The following is a 20,972-nucleotide window of genomic DNA, read 5'->3' as shown; positions in this document are numbered from 1 at the left end:
AGGGTGTCTGGAGACCTAAATATCTTTCCTTAAATGAGCAAAGCTGGTTATCCTGAGAAGGTTTAGTCAACTCTAACGTACGCAAGAAGACAGACAATGTACTTTTACATAACCCTGGAAGTATTCACCACACAGGAATTTAAATATGATCTGTCAAGAAGACTGCTATCATTATCTGTAGGCATTTCATACCTCTCCTCATTTAGTGGATATATTACAAGGTTGAGTATTTTTCAACTCGGTAATTATTAGGCATTATATCTTATCAGATTTTTATCAAACGTTTGTATTTAAATGATGAAAGCATAACAAACCAAAGTGTTTACCTGTCATGAGAAACCTGTAGTTCTGCTAAGAGCTGATTTTTAAACCATTGATCAAAATCCACACTATCAAACAGTTCATAAGCAGCCAGTCCAACCGCATTATACACTGGGGAAAAAAATAGTTATGCTTACTGTTTGCTTAAATGTTAATTTTTTTTAATACTAAATAATCAGATTAACTCAATATTCAAACCATATTTTGGTAACCTGAACAGAATAAAGAAAACAAAACTAAAGCATATCTTTCTTGAGAAAGTTTTATCAGATCATGATGAAAAGAACTTGTGTGGAAATTATTAGTATAACAAAGACATTACAGAAGAAATGTTAGATTCTTGAAAATAGCTAGAAGCCAAAGGAACAATGAGGATCTTATTCTATCATCAAGGATGGTTCCATAAGAAACAATTATTTTCTTTTGCCATAAAATCTCCCACTTCTAAAATGAACAGAGGATATCCATGTGAATACTGAAGGTCATTTACTTGGCACAGCAGAAGAAACAGGACAGTAAAGAACATTGCTTGTTTCAGAAAAAAGCCAAAAAGCAGTGTATTTTTACAGAGACATTTTCAAAAGTGAAGGCCAACATCAATGAGAGAAGAATTAGCATTTAGGTCCCACTTTACATATGACCTAAAAAAACTTCCAAATTCTTCATGCAATGTTTAAGAAGTAAAATACATACACAAAAGTGGCTCTGTTATTTCAAAAATAAAGTAAAACTTAATTTACCAGCATCTTTAATCAGTATAGCATTGGTATTTTCCATATCGGTAGATCCTACAAGCCAAAGTTAAAAAAAAAAAAAAGTGTCACTAAAATAAGGAATGCCAGCAACTTTGCAATTAAATGCTTTAAGAAAAGAAGACATCAATTAAGACTGCCTTCACTGCCTTTACTCAATTTACAAGTTCAGTCATTTCAATTTTGATACTTCGTTCAGTGAATATATCAAAATCAAATCTCTGCTTTAACACCCTATTTCTGACCTACTTATTTTGATATGAACATTTTTAAGACCAACATATACATACGTCAGAAGCAAGTCTTATAAATGAACAGGCTCAAAACTTGCCAATTGCAGACAACTGTCAACCACTTAGTACCATATCCAAAAGAGCCCTAGACCTAGTTCTCTGATTTTTTATATATGTGTACCTAAAAATAAATACTTTCTGAAGTTTTAAGAATTGTTCCTATCATCTAGTACTTCAACAGTGAATCTCAAATTGAAAACATGAAGCTTAGAAGAAAACTGCTATGGACCCCAGGAGAATTAGACAAGAGAAAGTATACCTTTTATCACGGTAGCATGAACTTATGTAATTTTTAGAAAACAAACACATTAACAGTAAACGCTGTTATAAGGAATCATTTCTCCTCCCCATATTACAGTACAAGTCACCCCAAAACCTACATACATAAAGTACTTTATGCACAGATTTTGTGAACTCAGAAATCACTCTCAGAAAATTACTATCTATTTTTATTTTAATATAATGTAATGATTCTTTCTGATAAGCCCGAATACAAAATATTGTAACTGAACTATGACACTGGGAGAAACAACCTGAGCTGAAACGATATGGGAAAAAAAGCCACTCCCATTTATCATCTTTCCTGGCCATTATAAAACTTAGTTTGGGGGCAAAGAATCAAAAAGTAAAACAAAGAAAATATTAATCACTCCTCAACTTATGAATAATTCAGTCTTCATAGAGAAACCCCATAAATTTTTAACACAATTCTTCAGATTTGGGAAGTCATCTAAACTCTCCAAAACAACAGCATAACCTTAACTTTTTCTTTTAAAGATTTTTCTCCCCCGAAGATTTTGTCAGAGACACAGCATGAACGTGGCCTTGCAACATTTGAACAGGAAGCTCCCAACTAAAAACAACCCAAAGAATTCATTAAGCTTGTGGCTCACTCCCAAAAAGCCTGAAACCTCATGAAATTAGAAATGCTACAACATTTGTTAATCATCTAGAATAGTTATGATGAAAACCAAAGAGCCTTTAGGACGTCCTCCTCCTAGATACACAACGCACTCCATTATGGCAGGTTTAGAAATAATTTTAGAATATTAACATGTCCTTTCACAAATACAGAGAGAAGACACTACATAAAATTAGATGTTACAAGGTAAAATAGTTTAATAGTTGACAAGAGTATGTTACAAATGTAAACAATCCTACATTTTTTACTTTGCTGATTTTTTTAAAGAATTTACCTTGCAGACTGTGAACCATTTCTAAAAGAACTGGAGTAAGAGTCTGATTGTATTCATGAAAAATATCAATAAAAAGAACTTCTGTGCACGGCTGAAAAATTAAAAGATCTGGTTAAAATCTATGAAAACAAAGGCAATTAATATACATTTTATGCTAAAATTTTAAGTGCTGAATACCTCACACTGAAGGTCACATCTTAAACCACAGCATATAGTAGCAAAATTAATATTGTAAGAAATACCACTCCTCCTACTATACATTGTGCTTAACTCTAGCAAGGGTTTGATGGCTGCATTTACATCAACCAGTTCTGTGGCAGAAAAACAATGAATATTTGGAGTGAAACAGCTGGTGCTGCACCACCAGTGACCACACTGTAGGTATGTCACAGGCTGTTTGTGCATTGGCTAATTTGCTCTAGATCAGGGACTTGGACTGAACACCCTTTTACAACCAGAACATACTATATGCACCATGGTGCGTTATTTTAGTTTAATAATAGAAGTAATCCAGCAAATAAACTTTGAGATCTCTCTGGAAAGCAAACCATGACAGTTACAACTGGGAGATATACTACAACAGCATATTTCTGATCTGAACTAAACCAATTACATTTATTAATTAGTTATTATATTAGTTAACTAATCTGGAACTTGCTTCACTCATCATGTCTACTAACAAAGTCATATGTGGTCACATCAGTTATCAGTTTAAAATAGAGACAACTTCTGCTGGCTTAAACCAGATGCTATATAATTCAAATGCTGAAGCAAACTCCTTTTCCCCCTCTTAAAATATGAAGTGCATAGATTCCTGTGTATTCCAGCAAGTTTGAGCACCGAAAAAAAGAACAAAATTAAACTTTACTAAATCTGAAGAAACATATGGATTATTTTCAAATATTATCTCAGTTATAAAACTACCATGAATTGCATTCAGGAATTTTTAATGGTTTTACTTCAATTTCAAAACTCACTCTGAGACTGTACTTCCAAGAATCTCCTCCCGTCTCTTCTACAGCTATTATTTCAGAAGAAAAGAAAAAAAGTATTATTTCAACTATGGTACAAACAAAGTTTAGTGTTAGGATAAGATTATATCATGACTACTAAGAAATCTTTTATAGCAAGAAGAATATCTAGAGGAAGTATCTGTCCATGTAAGAAGACTGCAGGAAATAAAATAGCCAATATAGCAGTAGACAATTTGTAGACAAAATGTGGACATGAAGCATTTACACAAATATCTAATTACACTACAAGCAACTATACAGCATGTTTCTTACTGAAGCTTTCTGGATCCTCTTCCCACATGGTCAATTCTTCCTTTGTCAGCAGAAAATAGTGAGTGACTAATCTCCTACATATTTCTGTTAGTGTTGGGTATGTGAAAAAAGCTGTCTTTATCTTATGTGCTTCAAGAGTTTCAGGGCTGCTGTCTGAAATAAAACATGAAGATTTCAGGTTACAATTAAGTGGCTTAATGATCAAAGACTAGTCCAGTAAAATTAGAAGGAAATTAAAAATAAAAAACTCTTATCCTCAGAGAAAATGAGAAAAAATGTATTTTCATGGCAGACTTCATCAGACTTTCAGCTGGTAAGACAGGTTTTGAAGCAAGTAATCTACTCTGACACACACCAGCACCAGTATATAAAACTTTTTTTCAAATTCATAGAGAATACTAATTGTTATCTAGTCACTACCACATATAAAACTCATGTTAGAGGTTGAGTTATTTTTTAATTCACACATACAGGAGTGTATGAAGTTTCAAAATGAAACCCAGTCCCACAAAGCAAAACATATGAACTTCTTTATATTAAACCGCATCTCCAGCCCACTGTATTTCATTGTACTGGTATTAGCGGTATTAGTTAATTACAGAAAATACACCATTTTATCAAACATATCTCATGGGAAAGATGCAACAGACCAGTTAATGGAAATAAATCAAATTCTGTATCTCAGTACTTTTTAAAATTAGTTCAATGGAAACTAAAAAAAGTCAAAGAAGAAAATATATTTGTGCTCATTTTGCATTTAAAATTGCTTTGGAATGTCATTATCCATATACATTAATACCCTAAAAGTTAAAATAACAATTATCAACATAGAGACAGAACCCTATATAGTTCAATAATTATTAAAACATTAATAAAGGGGTTAACTGTTGAGAATAGCTAGCAAAATGTTTGTCAACACATAAAAAAATTATTTTAGTAAATAGTAACGGTACCTTCAATATTTTTGGATGGCTTGTATGCATAATTTTTTACAATCATCTTAATGAGATTCATGCAATGTACAATAAACTGCTCAAATACAACTCCTTCTCCAGCTTCTGTGAAAACATAGGTTACAGAGAACTCCAGTGATCTCTGAATCAAAGCAGTGAATGAGAAAGGATGCTGATCCAGGAAGTCCAAGAGCTTAAAAAAAAAGTAGAGAAATAGAGAAATCAAAACACTTTTAGTGAAGTCTTAGTAAATGCTTTAGTAAACTAGTTACCAAAAACAGGTGCCAACTTATATAAAATTATAGAAAACTGAACATGGACAGGAAATCAGAAAGAGATCAGTATCAATTGTTAATGAAGCATTATTCTTGATTTGGGTTCAAAACTACTTTTTTTTTTTTTTTAAGTATGAAGGACAATACCCATTTTCAAATGCATCAATTTGCTAATAGTAAATAAAATATATCAGCTGTACTTAAAACAGTATTTTGGCAGATTATTCATCCCTGTTAGAATCAGTTTAAGCAAAAGAGCTAGGAGGGATATCTAACTTCCCCCCCCCAATACCACCACTACAGTACAAGCACTAAGCTTTTCCAGTTACTGATCTAAAATAAACTGGTGGATTCCTTTCCTCTCTTTTAGTACTGCATTTAAAATGCCTAAACCTATATTCTTGCATGTGAATTTCTACAAGCAGTAGATTAATTATTAATCAAATTAACTTTGTCTACAGGTCTGTGAAAAGACATGCACATTGCAAAAGTACTATGACAAAGACCAAAAATAATGTGTCAGAGCATCTTCATCTCAATCTGTGTGAAGTCTTTTACTTCTGATAACTAGGTTGAATATTTAAGAGACCCATGGCCTCTAAAAAGAATCTGAAAACTCTGGGAACTCTGTAGGTTGTGCAACTTAAAAAAAAAAAAAAAAAAAAAAAAAAAAAAAAAAAAAAAAAAAAAAAAAAAAACTAGACCAACTGTCTATGTTAAAATTATCTTCCACACAATATGCATTTAACATTTACACGGGATCAGCTGACAAGTCCAAGTGTATCATACAATACAAGCCTCAGAGGGCAAGAGTTTGCTGTTCATTTTCTTTTGATTAATTAATGTGGCCAGTAATTCCACAGAACTAACAAAGCCATAGAAACAGTGATCTAACTATATAAAAGATAAGATGGAAAGCTTTATTCCTTTATACTATTACCATTGTTCTACCAATGCTTCCAGAATTGCTCTACAAACAATCCCTAGCTAAATAATTTACTTACAGAATGCACTTGATTTTGTTTGAGCTGAGAAAACATATTATTTGCTGCTGCAACTTACAACAGCATGAGTAAACAGATATTTCTGAAGAAAAGGGTATCTCATAACCGAAGTTTTAGAGGTTTTTTAAGGTGGTTTTTTTTTAAAGTTGCAGTACCTTCCATTTCTTTGAAAGACCTAACATGGATTCACTTTAAGGCACATATGTGTCTGGACAGAGACTGCTCCTGCAGAAACTATAAACTACACAGTAACTGAAAGAAAATTTTACTTACCACTTTAGTGAACAGAATTATGGTCTTTTCTAGACGATCTCTGCATATGCTTTCTGGTCTTATATTTCTACCTAGTAAATCAGACATTTCATGACTATCATCTTTTAGACTTTCATTTTCTTTCTGGATAGGTAAGTTATAAATAATTAACACTGAAGAAGAACTTATTTTTACTGTACTTAAGAGATTAAGTTGAGCCTGAAAAAAGTTATACATCCAAATAAATAAATTTTAAATCAAAATTAAAATGCCAAAATTTTAATAAAATATATTTTATTTTATATAAATAAATAAATTCCAAATATAATTTTGCAAAATAAATTCCAAATCTAATTCAAGGTAATGAGTACTGGAAAAAAGCAATCTTAAACAGTTTCTCTCAATTGCAGTGAAATTCACTGCACTTGGTCAGGCTATAATAATTGTGACATCATTACAGAAAATTCAAAAGGCAATGAAAATAATGCAAGCAAATGGTAGTATAGACAAAAAACAATTATGCATTGAAAATATAAAGATGTCCTTTTAACAAAACTATTACCACATCCTATTACATGCTTTTTTAGAAATTCCACCTTAAAGAATAATTTATTAGAGACATTAGAAAACATTCTCAAATAGGAAAAAAAAGCAGACAAAACTTTTATTAACAAAAAGAAAAACCAGAAAGGGCCATATTGAGGATTACAGGCAGAAACATGATAAAATAAATGTAAACACTAATCCTGCTTTTGCAAAACAATTTACTGATCAGAAAAGTGGAAATGGGAAGGTTCGGCTCAGTTCTTGTCTTAGAACGCAGAAATACTGAAGTCCACATATTCTAGGGGACTACAATAAACACCAAACTTCAGTATGGGAAGGTTTCCAATTCCTTCCTATTAAACTCTGCACCTTTCTTGTCAAAAAGCAAAGAAGAGTTAGAAGGAACCTGACTGTAGTACAGTGGAAATGGCAAATGGGGGCACTTTCCATCTCTTCTAAAAATGAGGCTCAAAGCCCATATCAGCCCTCTTACTAAAGTACAGGTGCCTGCCTGAATCCAGAAACCTCATCAAAATATCAAAATTGCATGTAACCTATTTTTTAAAAATTCTTTCTATTCAGTTAGGACATCTAATCTTGTATAAAGTGCTGTTAAAAGACAACACCAAATACAATTTTAGTGTGATTTTAGTCCCTTGATACAAAGACATTTTTACTGAATTCTTCTTTGATAGTTTCAGCAGTATTTAAAGAAATATTTTGACTTATACAAAAATTCCTTGCACCTAAATGATAACTGTTGATACACTAGTCTGTATATTTTCATGCAGCTTCTAATGTTTAACAATGAATACAAAGAAAAATACTCAGATACTTACTACACTGAAGAAACTGTTTCAGCCGTTCAAATATAGCATGTAGAAAACCCTGAAAAACAAACAGGTCTCTGAAAGATGAAGCCTATTCTGCATTGTATTATAAGAACATCAGACTGAAGTCATGTGTTACCAGCTCAGACATGACCTCATAACTTTTAACTGAGCTCTTTGATTATTTTGAACAATTTCCTCAAGAAATTAACAAATAGCTAGAAAGCAGACTGCATAGATGATATGCTCATCCAGTTCTACCCTGTTCTCAACTTCCTAGTGTAGCCTGTAGGTCACAGGTACTCAATTTCTCCAGCAAAACAGGCAGCACTGGAGGTTGAGGAAGGTGCTTGGGTTTCTTTGTCTGACACTACCCTCTCCATGGGCTGCAGACCACAGACTGCTATCTCAATCACACAAATGTGATAGGACAAGCATGGCATCACATTCCTCACTGAATAAAATACTTTTAACTTAGGGGAGGAGAGTGCATGTAAGATATATCTTTCAGTACAGTAACAAGTGTCACCATCATGAGGTGCATAAATTGGAAAGGGTGTCTTGTCTTTTTTTAAACATGATGCCATTAGTGTCATAGTGTTTAGAATCCATCTAGGATTTGAGAGTTCTTGACTGCTGGGACGACAACTTGGAGAGAATGTTGTTTTATCATCCTTTGTATAATACAAATGTGTGTCTTTCAATGACTTTAAAAAACAGCTCTAACAACACCTGAAATCATCAAAAAAGATTACTAATCATGAACCAGATTTACTTGAACTTACCATCACCTCTGCATTACAATGAGGTTCCACAAAGCCATAGACCGTTAGTTTCCGAAGCACTAGGAACAAAAATTACTTGTGTAGCTATTCATTAGACGTTGTTTCAACAAATTTCATAACACAATTACAATTCTACCTGCCATGCCTTTCTTTCAACTCAACGCTTTGAAAAACACACAATTTTGGTTCCCAGATGCTTCATCCATACCTAACATTCACCTTACTGAAATTACTTTAAAATTCATCTTTTGTAAAATGATGAAGAGAACTCCAATAATTACTCTATCAAACACTATCTGGAAGAATTCTGCCAAAACTCTGAGTACTCAACTCCTGAAAGATCCTGCAGTAACTACAAAAATATCAGTTGTTCAAAGCAGCAAATAGTCAGAATATGCATTTACTCCATTCACAAGCCTTTGAGCTTCAACCTAAAACTAACTGCTAAGCTAACCAAACTAACTACAGCTTTTCACTGTACACAGGGTGAACTTAATGGAATGAAACTTGTAGCTCAGCTTCCTCAATTAACCACTAAAGACATGCAAGCCTAAATAACAACACACATTAGAAAATACCCTGTTATGCGACGCACTTTCCAACCTCCTAGACAATGACTTCTGACAACATGCACAATTTCTCACATGCTGAGAAACAAGACTACTCTATCTCCCTTCTGCATGAGCAACCCTCCTTCTGCCTTGCTAACACTACAGATAAAATAAACCAAGAATAAAGTTATTCCCAATGGGCATGGCTTTGTTAGAGAATGGGAACTATCTACCAAAGAAGTTCTACATATTTCCCACAAAGAAAGTTATTTTATTCCTTACCCTTAACATCATTCTACATTACTACCTTTCAATGACAGCAAGGTCCTTTCAAGCGAATTTGCAGCTGCAGCTTCATCCCCTGTACAAATTTGCTGTAAGAATGTATCTGTATGATGATTCCACAAGGAACAAGCAAAGCCATAAATACTTGATGTAAGCTGCAAAAGGAAAATGAAGAATATATTTTCTTTCCAGAATTTTGCTATACCATAATAAATCCCTAAATTTTAAAGGCTGCTTTGGACTCTTAAAATATTTAATCCAGCTTTTTGTATGTATCACAGGCCACAATGTTCAATTTGCTTCATTGTTGTAATGAGTTGCATTAATCTAAAGATATTTTCCAGAAAAATATCTGGCCTTTATTTGAAGATACAAACTCACTGGTTTCCCTGACTACCTGGCTCTATGACTGTCACCTTAAAGAAAATTATTTAGGACTCTTTTCTTAGCTGATTTTCAGTAAATACAGCTGCTGGTGTATAATATGGTATGACACTTCAAAAAATTATCAGCTTTCCTCATTCACCTCTTCTCCCACAAAGACAAGCTGTCCACATTACAGTTAAATTGAGGTTGGAATCAGCTTACTCTGGGACATATTCAACTGTTACAGATCCAATAATACTGAACAATGCCTACTACAAAACTAACTTTGTTAATAGCTACAAACACTGACTTTTTCCCTCAATTTTTTTAAAACACGAATGAAAAGTATCTAATCAAGTAGAACTGAATAAATCTAAACCTTAATCCACATTACAGTTCACAGACAGTGCTTAACTGATAAAGATATCTGAATTACAAACAGACGATAAAGGTTTTCTCACACAGTTATTGTAGCACTTGACACCTTCATGATGATGGAAATCTGCACTTAAGTCTGCTACATCCTTTATCAATGGAGTCAAAAGCACATGATTGTTTATTTAGTTGCTTTAACTGAGTAAAGGTTAGTAAAGGTACTATTTATAAGTCAGTCTTCAATGCCTCAGACTCCTGATGGTTAAAATTTCATCTTATTGATTACACAGACAGAAATTTCTACATAGATAAAAAGGTAAACCTTAATAAATAGTTTTCATTTTCAGTGCTCACTCTTTCCTTTGAAATAAAGGAATAAATAAAAATTTAAAAAATTCAAAAGTAACATGTTTGGAAAAAGTGTTTAACTCACTAAATTCAGTTAGCTGTACTACACTGTTGGCCAACTCCAAATGGGTTTGGAGATGCATGGCTACAGCCAAAGTTACATCTGTGTTCTAATCAGTGGATTTTTACAACACAGAATGCAAGCTGAATTACATGAGATCTGGCATTTGCATTCACACCTTGACTTTTAATTAAACCTGAAGAGATGGCCGGGAAAAACCTCAAACACATTTCTGCTGATGACAAAAAAATAAAATATGGTAGTATGGAAGTCTAAACCCCAGTATTTTTCAAAGACTATACTGACAAACGAACTCAGAACACACTTCCAAAAAAAATTCATAAATTCCTAGGAAAGTATGATCAGGTATATCATAAGGCTGAAATGCAGATACTGTTCTGCAGATGAAGCTCTGCTTCTTTAGACAAATTAAGATAACATTCAAGTTGTATGCAAAATTAATAAAGACCTCAAACATCTCACCCAGCAACTGACTTCCAGTTATTCTGTAGTGTACAGATACCCACAACATAAGAGCACTTCTGTTCCAAGGGCAGACAAAGTCCATAGACATGCTATTAATGCCCTGCCAGTTTAACTCTGGAAGAAGCAAGCACGTACAAAGTTTGCATGCTCTAAAATACTGCATCATACTACTTACATCATAGAAAAGCTTCCTATCCGCAGCAAGACATTTGGATGCCAAGGTCTTTGTAACATGGTAAAATGTAAGTAGCGCCCTGTGCTGCTGAAGGTCATCCTGCACCTTCACAGATTCTACAAGAGTGGGTATAAGTTCTGGCCATTGCCTTGGGCAGTCCACTCTGGCAACTTTAGCAATCAGTACAGAGATCTGAGTTGCTATCTGCAAAAAAAGCACAGACACCATTAAGTCAAAGGGCACCCAGGAAATGAATAATGACAAGCTCCACAGCCAAATAAAACCTGAACCAAAAAAGACTGGGATTGCTAGATTTTTGTGTGCTTTTCTTCAAGCTATTTTTAAATTTGCTGAATGCAAATAAACGTGAAGAAAAAGTATTCTGTTTTATGTTTGCAGCAAGTATTTACATAAAATAAAAAAACCTCAATATCTTGTTTAAATTTTGCATGAAGACCAGTAACTATGTTTATTCTAGAAATCACATACATGAAGATACAAATATTTGGGAATCACTTTTTACTTACTGATCTTTTCTATCACTTTCTATGACCATACACTGCTGAGTACAAATTATCCTTAATTCTGCTCTATCTGACTTTCAGATGGAGCCATTCCCAGCCCCTGGCACACATATGTGTAAGCCGAAGCCCCATTCCAGTAACTGGAACTGAGACTCTCTTGCTCCAGATTTTCAGAAGCACAGGCTAGGGGCACCTGCACCACTCATACCACCTGACTTTGATTGCTGGGCCCAAATCCCACTCACACCAGTCTTGCCAGCAGCTCGAACCTTTGCAGCACACATGCACGATGAACAGAGTGAGGTTACACAGGAATACAGGTAAGGCATGCAATCAGAACACAGGACAGGCAGTAGCCATCAGGCACAGGGTCTGTTTAGGCATATGTACAGACAACCCATGCTTTATACATGACTGGCCCTTCTCATCCTGTCTTTCTGTCCATTCCACACTCGGCAGCTGTGCAACTCCCTTCCCCTAAACATTCCTTAACATCTTTTGTATGGCCTCTCAAAACCCTACCTCAGACGTCCAAAAATTTCACATTCTTATTTTCCCAGTTCTTATCACATTCTAATTGAAAAGGTTCTTGACTGAATTAGTGAAGCAGACACCCTCTCCTTCAACACAGTAGAATAACCACACTTCCAGCCTGGGGAAGAAGCCATGTTCTTAGGCTACCAGAAGGAATCCAAGCAATCTACAGGCCTAAGAAGGATAGAGCTATGCCCTTCTCCTTCTTTACTGCTTCCTCAGCTGTTTCATCTGGAGTCTGACAACTCCACCAAGTCTTCTGCAATATTTATTCCTACCATGCTGTGTAGTGAGAAGACTTGCTTCAGGAAAATGATGTCAGCATTCACAAAGAAGAGCTGGAAGTCCTACTTAATACCAGATCAAACTGGGGAGAGGAGGAGCAAATAAATTCTTCTCCCCATGTGATACACAGGCAACCTCCAAGGAAGGCCAAAAGTACTTTTATCTTGTGGACTGGCTTTTTAAATGGGGAGAAAGAAGAAAAAGAACTTGCTGTCATACATTTGAAGAAGTACTTTGTTCCAGTGTTCCCTCCATATGGTAAATATCTTCAGAGGGCATGGAAATTATGCTCTCTGCAGATGGTATGTTCTCTTTTTCCTCTCCACCTCCCCTGGAAGTCAAGTTGTATCATCACATCTCCATAGTATGCCTATTTCTCACTTTTCTGTGTTGTTTTTCTTTCTATAAAAGAGTTATAACTTTTTCTGCCTTCAGTGATGCAAAAAGCACAAGCAGATAGCAACTGTGTTATGAGCTATCTGTGACTGGAAAAGTGCAGTTATCAGGAACACAGGATATCAAAACTCAGACATATCAAGCAGGCTGGGAGCTAAACAAGATTCCTCTGAAAGGACACCTCAGGATACCTACAACACAGATTGGGGAACAAGGGGAAAGAAAGGGATATGGCCTCTGTAAACATATTCCAGTATCGCATATAATTGTTCAGGCAATTATTTAGACTGCTGCCATAAAAACAAACAAAGGTTTCCACTTCTTAAAAAATGACATCCCAAAAAATGTCACAAGGACACATAAATCAAAAGATGAAGACAACTAGCCTTTAAAATGTCAGTTTAAAAGGTTCCAATCTCAACTGCAATTACAGTCAGAGAACTCCAGAACTGTTCATCAGAAGTGGCATTTTTAAATACAAAACATGCTATGCTATCATCTTAGCAAGAAACCTGATGAAATACCAATAAATGTATGAAAAAAGTATTGATAAAAAGTTTTACTTTTTTTAACAAACAATGCAGTTAATATTAGACTTTTATAATTAATTTGCCCATTTCTATGTGCAAAAAACTTATAAACTTCAAAATTAAACATTTGATAAATTATATGCTACCTAGTAGATGCATAAATAACATGCACTGTGGTTCAGCTTGAGATACTTCATAGTTCTTTTTGGTTAAAATACAGAAACAAGTAATATTTGGTCATATCGTTTACATTGAAACTGTACCTCCCATACTTTATATGCTTTTTTAAAAATTGTATTTGCAATGAAATTTTTTAACTCTAGTCAAAATTGTCATTTCACAACAGGCTTCTATAAATACTATATTACCCTAATTTTGATAAATTGCTCTAATCCTAGAATTTACATTAATCCTGTCAAGAAATCCCAAAAAGTTAAAACTGAACTGTCTGCAGAACAGAAGTTTATTTCCAATGCTTTTTCTTTTTAATCTTTACCTTATGCTTATCATTTCTGTATTTTCTTGACAAAGTTATTTAAGATCTAGCTCAAATTATTAGCAAATACTTCCTTGCAGAATCTTACACTTGCCTGATAAGTAAGTTAGCACAAATAAGATTGATTCATCTAGTATGGACATACTCTGTGCCCCTAACATTAGTTCCGTACTCAACACAATAATGAATTCTTATTTTGATCAAAATCATGGCTTACAATTGGTCATTTTATGTAAGAAAAGACAGTATCACACTGAAGCTTTATTAAGCTTATTTAAATTCACTACACTGTAACTGGACATGTGACTGCAATACAGCTTAGGTGGGTTTATACAGCAGCAATCTCAACAGCTCATTCCTGCTATGCCACTGGCACACTTCCTTGTATGGCCACACTGGGAGTCAGGTAAGAGAACGGACACAGCTGAAAAAGTAGAAAATCCCTCAAGGAAAGGTTGTTTTTGAGCTACATTCATTCCTGAACCATTTCACCAAATGCCAACAAACTAACAACACTGCAACACCAAAAGAAACAAATGAGAGAGACAAAACAGGTTGATTCCAGCCAAAGCGTTTCCACAATTCAATAAATTATGACCTATTGTAAAAGATCTCACTTCAGGATCTGTCTGAAAAGCAATATGTAAACTGCAACTTCATTATTATAATTAACTACTTTGTAAAGAAAGAAACCAAGCTATCTATCAGTAAAAGCATTTATTGGAAGAGTAATAAACAGTCACCACTAACCTGATTCACTGGCTCATTAAAGTTGGTGATAAGTCCAGCACGCAATGTAGATTTTTCTTCTTCAGAAAGAGCACTGGCAGGATATATTTATTAAAATATTATTTATTTTCAATTAAAAAACTACTATCAATTCATATGTAAAGTATCAAAAACACTATCAAAACTAACAAAAGAACATCCTCTGTTCTTTCACTATCTCAAGTATCTTCAAAAAAGAGAGGGAATAGTGAAAAAATACTTAAAAGGCATCTGAGTCTCACATTTTGAGACCTGAAGTGACCTTTTTAAAGATACATGGCAAAAGAATGACAGAGTGAGATAAACAGATACATACTGAAAAAATGCAAAACTGTACAAAACACAAATTAATTGCTCATAAACAATTGTTATACACTTATTACTGTCAGAATTAAGGATTTGAACATGAATTTGCTCATGTATACTAATGGACAATGTCCAGAATAAGCCAATCACCATATCAGATGATATGTCTTTTGGTAAAAGCAGTTAAGTCTTTTCTATTAGAAGTCCTTTTTCTACAAGCAAGTAATATATTTACACTTAAAAGTACAAATCCTTTGAAAATTATACCTTTGTGTGAAATGTATGTTAATACATACTTTTCACACAAAGGTTATTAAAATGCAGGGGGAAATAGTGAGCAGGGCAAATTCTAAGCCACAAAGGTTAATTTTTGTTCAAGTGCAGCACTGTGGCATCTTAATATTTCATTTTAAGCAACCTCTATCAGTTTAAGACTACAAGTTACAGTATGATATCATTCCTGTATTACTTTAGACTTTATATGATTCATGCAATTTTCTTACAATTTCTAGTCAGGAAACACAACACAGTGCTTTAAAAAAGGTTTTGTTGATATTTATAGATTATATTACTGGGGAAAGAGAAAACCAAAACCAAACCAAACCAAAAATTCCAACACATACTCATTTACTGATAGCATCTAGAAAGCTGTTTCTTCTACATAAAAAACCTGTAAGTTATCACTGAAGATTGCTCAAATGAAATTTTTACCTAACATTGCAATGAGTTAGAAGCATGCATGCAAACATCATATCTCAGGGAAGACTAGTGGCTGGAAATTAAGAAGATTAAACACACCAACACAACCACTTCCTCTTGTCTGACCTCAGACACAGAAATTAACCAGCTAGTTCTACATACTGAGGTTTAAAATGATGTCTAAAGTTCCCTAAAGCATAGGTTTTACACTAATCTAGACAAATACTAAATATCAATCTCAAAATAATAACAAAATAGAAGCAGGAATAGCCATAAGAGGAAACATCTGCAAAAATATTCTAGTTTTCACTTTCCCTTCACCCCTGCACAAAAATCAAGTACTTGCCCTGTCCTAGTTTAAAGATTCATCATTTGAAGTACAGTACAAAAGGAGGGGGAGCAATTCATTGTTTCCCTGGTGACTCAAAACTCTACACTAAGTCTTATTTTCCAAAGTAGTTACAGCATTTGGGAGCCACAATTTTGTTTTAATTTTTAAATCAAGATGTAGACTTAAAGATTTTTTTTTTTTTTGCATAAAATTAAATTAGGCCTAAAAACTTTTTGGTGAAAAATTTACAGAGATTTCTGCAATAGTAAAAGATTTTCTGCATGTAACTATTTTAATTTATTAATCTAAAGCCATGAGATTACATTCCATAAAAAAAAAAATTTTTGTGGGTTTCTTCTATAATATGAAAATGCAATATATAGTTTCCACACATACAGGCATCCTCTAAGTGGTTTCTAAAACTTAAAAGCTCTTATTAATAAAATTCAAAAATCCATTCTCAATTAAATGTAGATTGTATACTACTTCACTTTCAGAGACAACAGAAAGCACCTAAAACCTGGTCTATAAAAAAAAAGACCTGTTTTACTATATTACTTCGTTTACTTTGTTTGTGAGCTCACAAGACCCCTGGCTTTAAACACTTTTTCATAATTATACTAAACTTATCACACACACATTCTAAGAGCAGCAAGAATGTAGCTCACCACTTACTGTAAACAAAAACGCTATAATAAAGCATTTGCCATTGCAGACAAAGGAAAGGAAAGTCACAGATTCATGAGGACAAACGCCTCAAATACACAAGCTTGTGATGAGCAAAACTGGAAAACAGTAATGAAAAAAAAATCTAATAAATCAGTGCCGATGCAAGTGCCACAGAGCACTGTGTGACAGAGCCCTCCCAGGGTTTGCCCGAGCCTGGAATTCCTGCTGGGCGGAGGAATTGGCAGTTTGAGCAGCACCAGGCTGACATCTGCCGGAAAACAGGGACACACCGGCACCAGCCCCTCGCAAGAAAGACAGTCCCACTACTCCATCCGAAAAAGTTATAGGCAGGCGAGAAGTTAGGAAGAATGTGCCTCACTGAGCCAGCTATTTCCCTTCAGCGTTGAATTATATGCGCCCAAAAAATTAAAACAGCTTCACCTACACATGAACTTCTATCTACTATGCCATAGTAGTTCACAATTTTCAAGTTCAACATTACTTTGATCTTTCTCTGGGTCTGTGGTATGGAGAAATATACATTCAAATACTTATTTTGGAGCTTTTTTAAAAAATGTCTGATATTTTGGATTTCTGACTTATGAGGCGTTATCACACAAGTAAAAACATATATTTGAAAAGTATTGTTAAAGTCACTAATACGGTACTCAAATAAGAAAACAAAGTCTACAAGAGACAGGATACAAAAGTAATTGTAAAATCAAAAACATGTTCAACTCTTGAGTTGAAGACAAATAATTTCTGAAGAAAATAAAAACACATACAAAATCATCCTCTAACATCAGCTTTTGAGGAGGCTGACAAAAGAATTTCAAAAAAAGATGCCAAACTGTGTGTGAAAAGAGGATATGACAACTCTGGACCTTCACCACAGTTATACAAAATGCTGCCTGAAAAAGCAGGAGGGAGGAAGTTCATGGGCTCATCTTCAAAATCACTCTCACTGGAAAATGCAGTTTTAAGCCTCATCTGTACTTCAAAATATGCTCTGCAGCACTACTATGGATAGAGAGTGGACAGCTGCTGAAGTGAAGCACAAGACAAAAGACAAGAATTTTACAAAGACAACAAAAATGCAGCCTCTACAATGAAGCCTTCAAAAAATCATGACATTCAAAGTATGATTGATTTGCAAAATAATCCACCGAGAATTTAGTTTAAATCTGGATTTCTCAAAGTGACCTCAACATATACTAGAGAAACGTGATCTGAGGGAATGCTGACAAAATGTCACATCTAAAAAAATTTAGAAAGAAAAACAGTTGGACACAGGCTAAAAATCTAGTATGCATTACTCCTTTGAGTCCTTAACAGCAGCCAATGATTTTTCAAATTAATTTTATACTTTAATTGCATTCAGTCACTGGCAGAAAAATTAGAAATGGAGAAAAATAGGGTTGCACTGGAAATTCAATATACATTTAACCCATGGAATCTTTAAGGCCAAGAAAAATTTACTTTTAAAATTATATTTAATTTAAAACTACAAGAAAACTACATTAAAATATTTTTATTTAATTTTTATGTCAAACAGTAAAATTCTAGTACTTAGTTCTGCAAGAAATAAACCATGCTTTTTTACTAGAAACGCTACTAGTGTCTAAAAAAATAAACAGATTGAAACAATGTTCAACTCCTTCCAACAGTTCCTGACAAGTACCAGTATTGTAAGCAGAATCCCATTAACCAGGAATGTCAAAGATACATCCCAATTTTCATGAAAAAGATAGTATTTTCCTTTCATATAAAAAGGAACCCAAATGCTTGTGGACATTTTGTAATTATGTACTATTTTACACATACAAATACTCAACTGCTCTATGCAATAATGAAGGAGTACTACACTACTTAAAATGTGCTGTGGATACAGAATTTTGTAATTTTTCCCTCTTTTGGTAGGTCCTCGGAAAAGCTTACAATGCAAGGCAAAATACATTGAACTATCTCAAACAATGAACAATGAAAATGGCACTTTGTATTGTAACACTTATATATAACACTTACTTTATATTTGTGACTCAGAAAAACTAGAATACCATCTAATGTACCTAGAATCCCATCTAATACCCTACATCTGACAGTGACAGTCCCACCTATTACTAGCTTTAAGAGAGACTCAACACTTGCCAGCCTTTATGAGTTCTAGTATTGAAACTTTTTGTGAAATCACACCTGTTTTTAAAGGAAAAATATGCACTTCACACAAAAGACTGGGAAGTACAAAATTCTACAGGTTACATATTAAAATGGCACTTTTTGCAATTTTTAAGTAAATTACATGGAGCTCACAGAAAGTACTTATCTTCTTTGGAGAACTCTTTGTCATGCATTATCAGAGCCCACATATCAGAACAACAAAAAAATGACCTGAAATTTTTAGTTTATGATACCTACTGCCTCTTTCCCATGTACGCATTCAATTCAAATCACGTTAAACAAAATGAAATGTCTCTCCCACTCTCCTTTCACTTCTGTCACTATCAGTAAATCAAGGTGTCAATGTTGTGACACTTACTGCATCACTTCAAAACCTATAATTTATGAAACAGCTTTCTAACTCAGTTCTCAAAAGTAAATCATGAACACAGTCATAAGAAGTAATATAAAGCCATAATGTTTCATCAGCAACTCCTGAAGTTTGAAGCATGCTGTCAGTTTCATCATAAATTCTAAAGTAACTTCTATGAAATAAGGATCTGCTGTTTTTCCAGCCTGGCAACCATAGCAAAGCCAACTTTATGACAGTTAAGTGGAAGAACTCAAAACTTACTGCGGTGCAACTCGTCTCCAGTACCGATCGATTCCATTTTTAAAGTACAACACAGCTAACCATCTCACATTCACATCCAGGCTATGATTTGTAAAGATGTTCTGTTTACAAAAAAAAAAAAAAAATTAAAAATTGCTCAAGACACCACAAGCAAGACAGAAATTGTATCAACACATGCCCTCTGTGACATGGGTGTACATAAACAAAAAGCCTTAATCACCATTTGACAGAAATGTGGAAACACTGTGCTAAACAAAAATTTTTAAAGATTGAAAAGATGTTTATCACTAGCCCAAATTTTGATTAATTTAAAAAAACCCCAACATATAAGGCAAATGTATTGCTAATCTTGTCTGCCAGAAAAGGAAATGTAAGGGTGGTTACTAGAATCCAACGATTTTTACGTTCTTTAATGACATATTAAATTACATAGTATAATTACATCTTGACATAATTACATCTTTAATGACAATGTCAGAATTTTGTGTCATTGCAGAATACAGGAAAATTCCTTATTCTAGTCAGAAGGCAGTTTTCAGATTTATTATATTGTCATATGCCAAGAACCATCCTGTCTACCAACACTGTAAACAGTGACCTGGTAGGTCTGCAATTCTAAAATTTGACTATGCTTATTCTAGGAAAACAGTTTTTACCAATAAAAACCTATATATAGATAGATAGATACATACATATGTATCTATCTGTATACACTTATATATTTGTGTGTACATACAGATATTTTATTTTGTACAGTAATATTGTAAAATCAACCATGAGAAACTAAAATAAAGGTGGGCTATTGAATCTCAATACAGGTACTACTCTGAACAGCAGCTCTCCTCTCGTTTTTACTGCATCAGATGGATCCTCCCCAAGGAGTGAGACATTACTGCCTCCTTTAGAGACCAAGCATGTGTGAGCTGAGCATTCTCACTATACAGTGCACTGCAGAAAGAGTGCACCACTTGTATTCATTGCTTTTAGAAATCCAGTCTGAAGGGACCTGAAAAATGCAGGGATTCTGGTCAAAAGCATCTGCTACTTTTGGGCTCCACACCTGCAGATGTATAAACAAACCTTTCAAATAACTCAACTACAGAAACCTAGGACCTCATTTTCACTATGGATTCAAAACGTATTTTCTCTCAAAATCTATTTCTATTAATAGGAACATCTTTCTAGAGGTAATGGCCAGCCCCCCAAAAAACCCTAGCACACTCCAATTACTAGGAAGTAAAATGATTTACATGCCAACAAAGATAACGACTTCAAAATTAGCAAACTGTAGAAAAATATCAGAGAGGTGGTAGCCCACCAATAAAGACCACATAACATGGAAATCATCCGTATGTAATATGCCATCCTTCCCCAAAGCTCATTTAGGATAACAGACTGAATCTCTAAAAGACCTCACCTTTCCCAAATGCAACTTAAGCACATTAAAATATGAACAGGTAACTTTAAACATCACTTCCATATCATAAAAAAATATTTCAAAAT

The 20,972-nt window shown here is 34.1% G+C and overlaps 1 protein-coding gene across 2 annotated transcripts in view; it reads right to left on the bottom strand.

Annotated features, from left to right (window-relative positions):
• Positions 1-20,972, bottom strand: part of IPO11 (importin 11) — an 82,736-nt gene that overhangs the window by 50,956 nt on the left and 10,808 nt on the right. For both annotated transcript variants that reach the window (XM_066339603.1, XM_066339604.1), the window contains 13 exons: positions 19,470-19,570; positions 14,656-14,728; positions 11,141-11,344; positions 9,352-9,484; positions 8,494-8,552; positions 7,718-7,766; positions 6,354-6,424; positions 4,802-4,994; positions 3,849-4,001; positions 3,540-3,583; positions 2,563-2,653; positions 1,062-1,109; positions 327-432 (listed from right to left, as the gene is read on the bottom strand). In XM_066339603.1, coding sequence (XP_066195700.1) covers positions 327-432; positions 1,062-1,109; positions 2,563-2,653; positions 3,540-3,583; positions 3,849-4,001; positions 4,802-4,994; positions 6,354-6,424; positions 7,718-7,766; positions 8,494-8,552; positions 9,352-9,484; positions 11,141-11,344; positions 14,656-14,728; positions 19,470-19,570 — 1,325 coding nt within the window. The remainder of the gene's footprint in view (positions 1-326; positions 433-1,061; positions 1,110-2,562; positions 2,654-3,539; positions 3,584-3,848; positions 4,002-4,801; positions 4,995-6,353; positions 6,425-7,717; positions 7,767-8,493; positions 8,553-9,351; positions 9,485-11,140; positions 11,345-14,655; positions 14,729-19,469; positions 19,571-20,972) is intronic.

This window comes from Sylvia atricapilla, chromosome Z (genome assembly GCF_009819655.1).
Source record: "Sylvia atricapilla isolate bSylAtr1 chromosome Z, bSylAtr1.pri, whole genome shotgun sequence".
Taxonomy (NCBI): domain Eukaryota; kingdom Metazoa; phylum Chordata; class Aves; order Passeriformes; family Sylviidae; genus Sylvia; species Sylvia atricapilla.
This window is presented reverse-complemented; position numbering and strand designations above follow the sequence as displayed.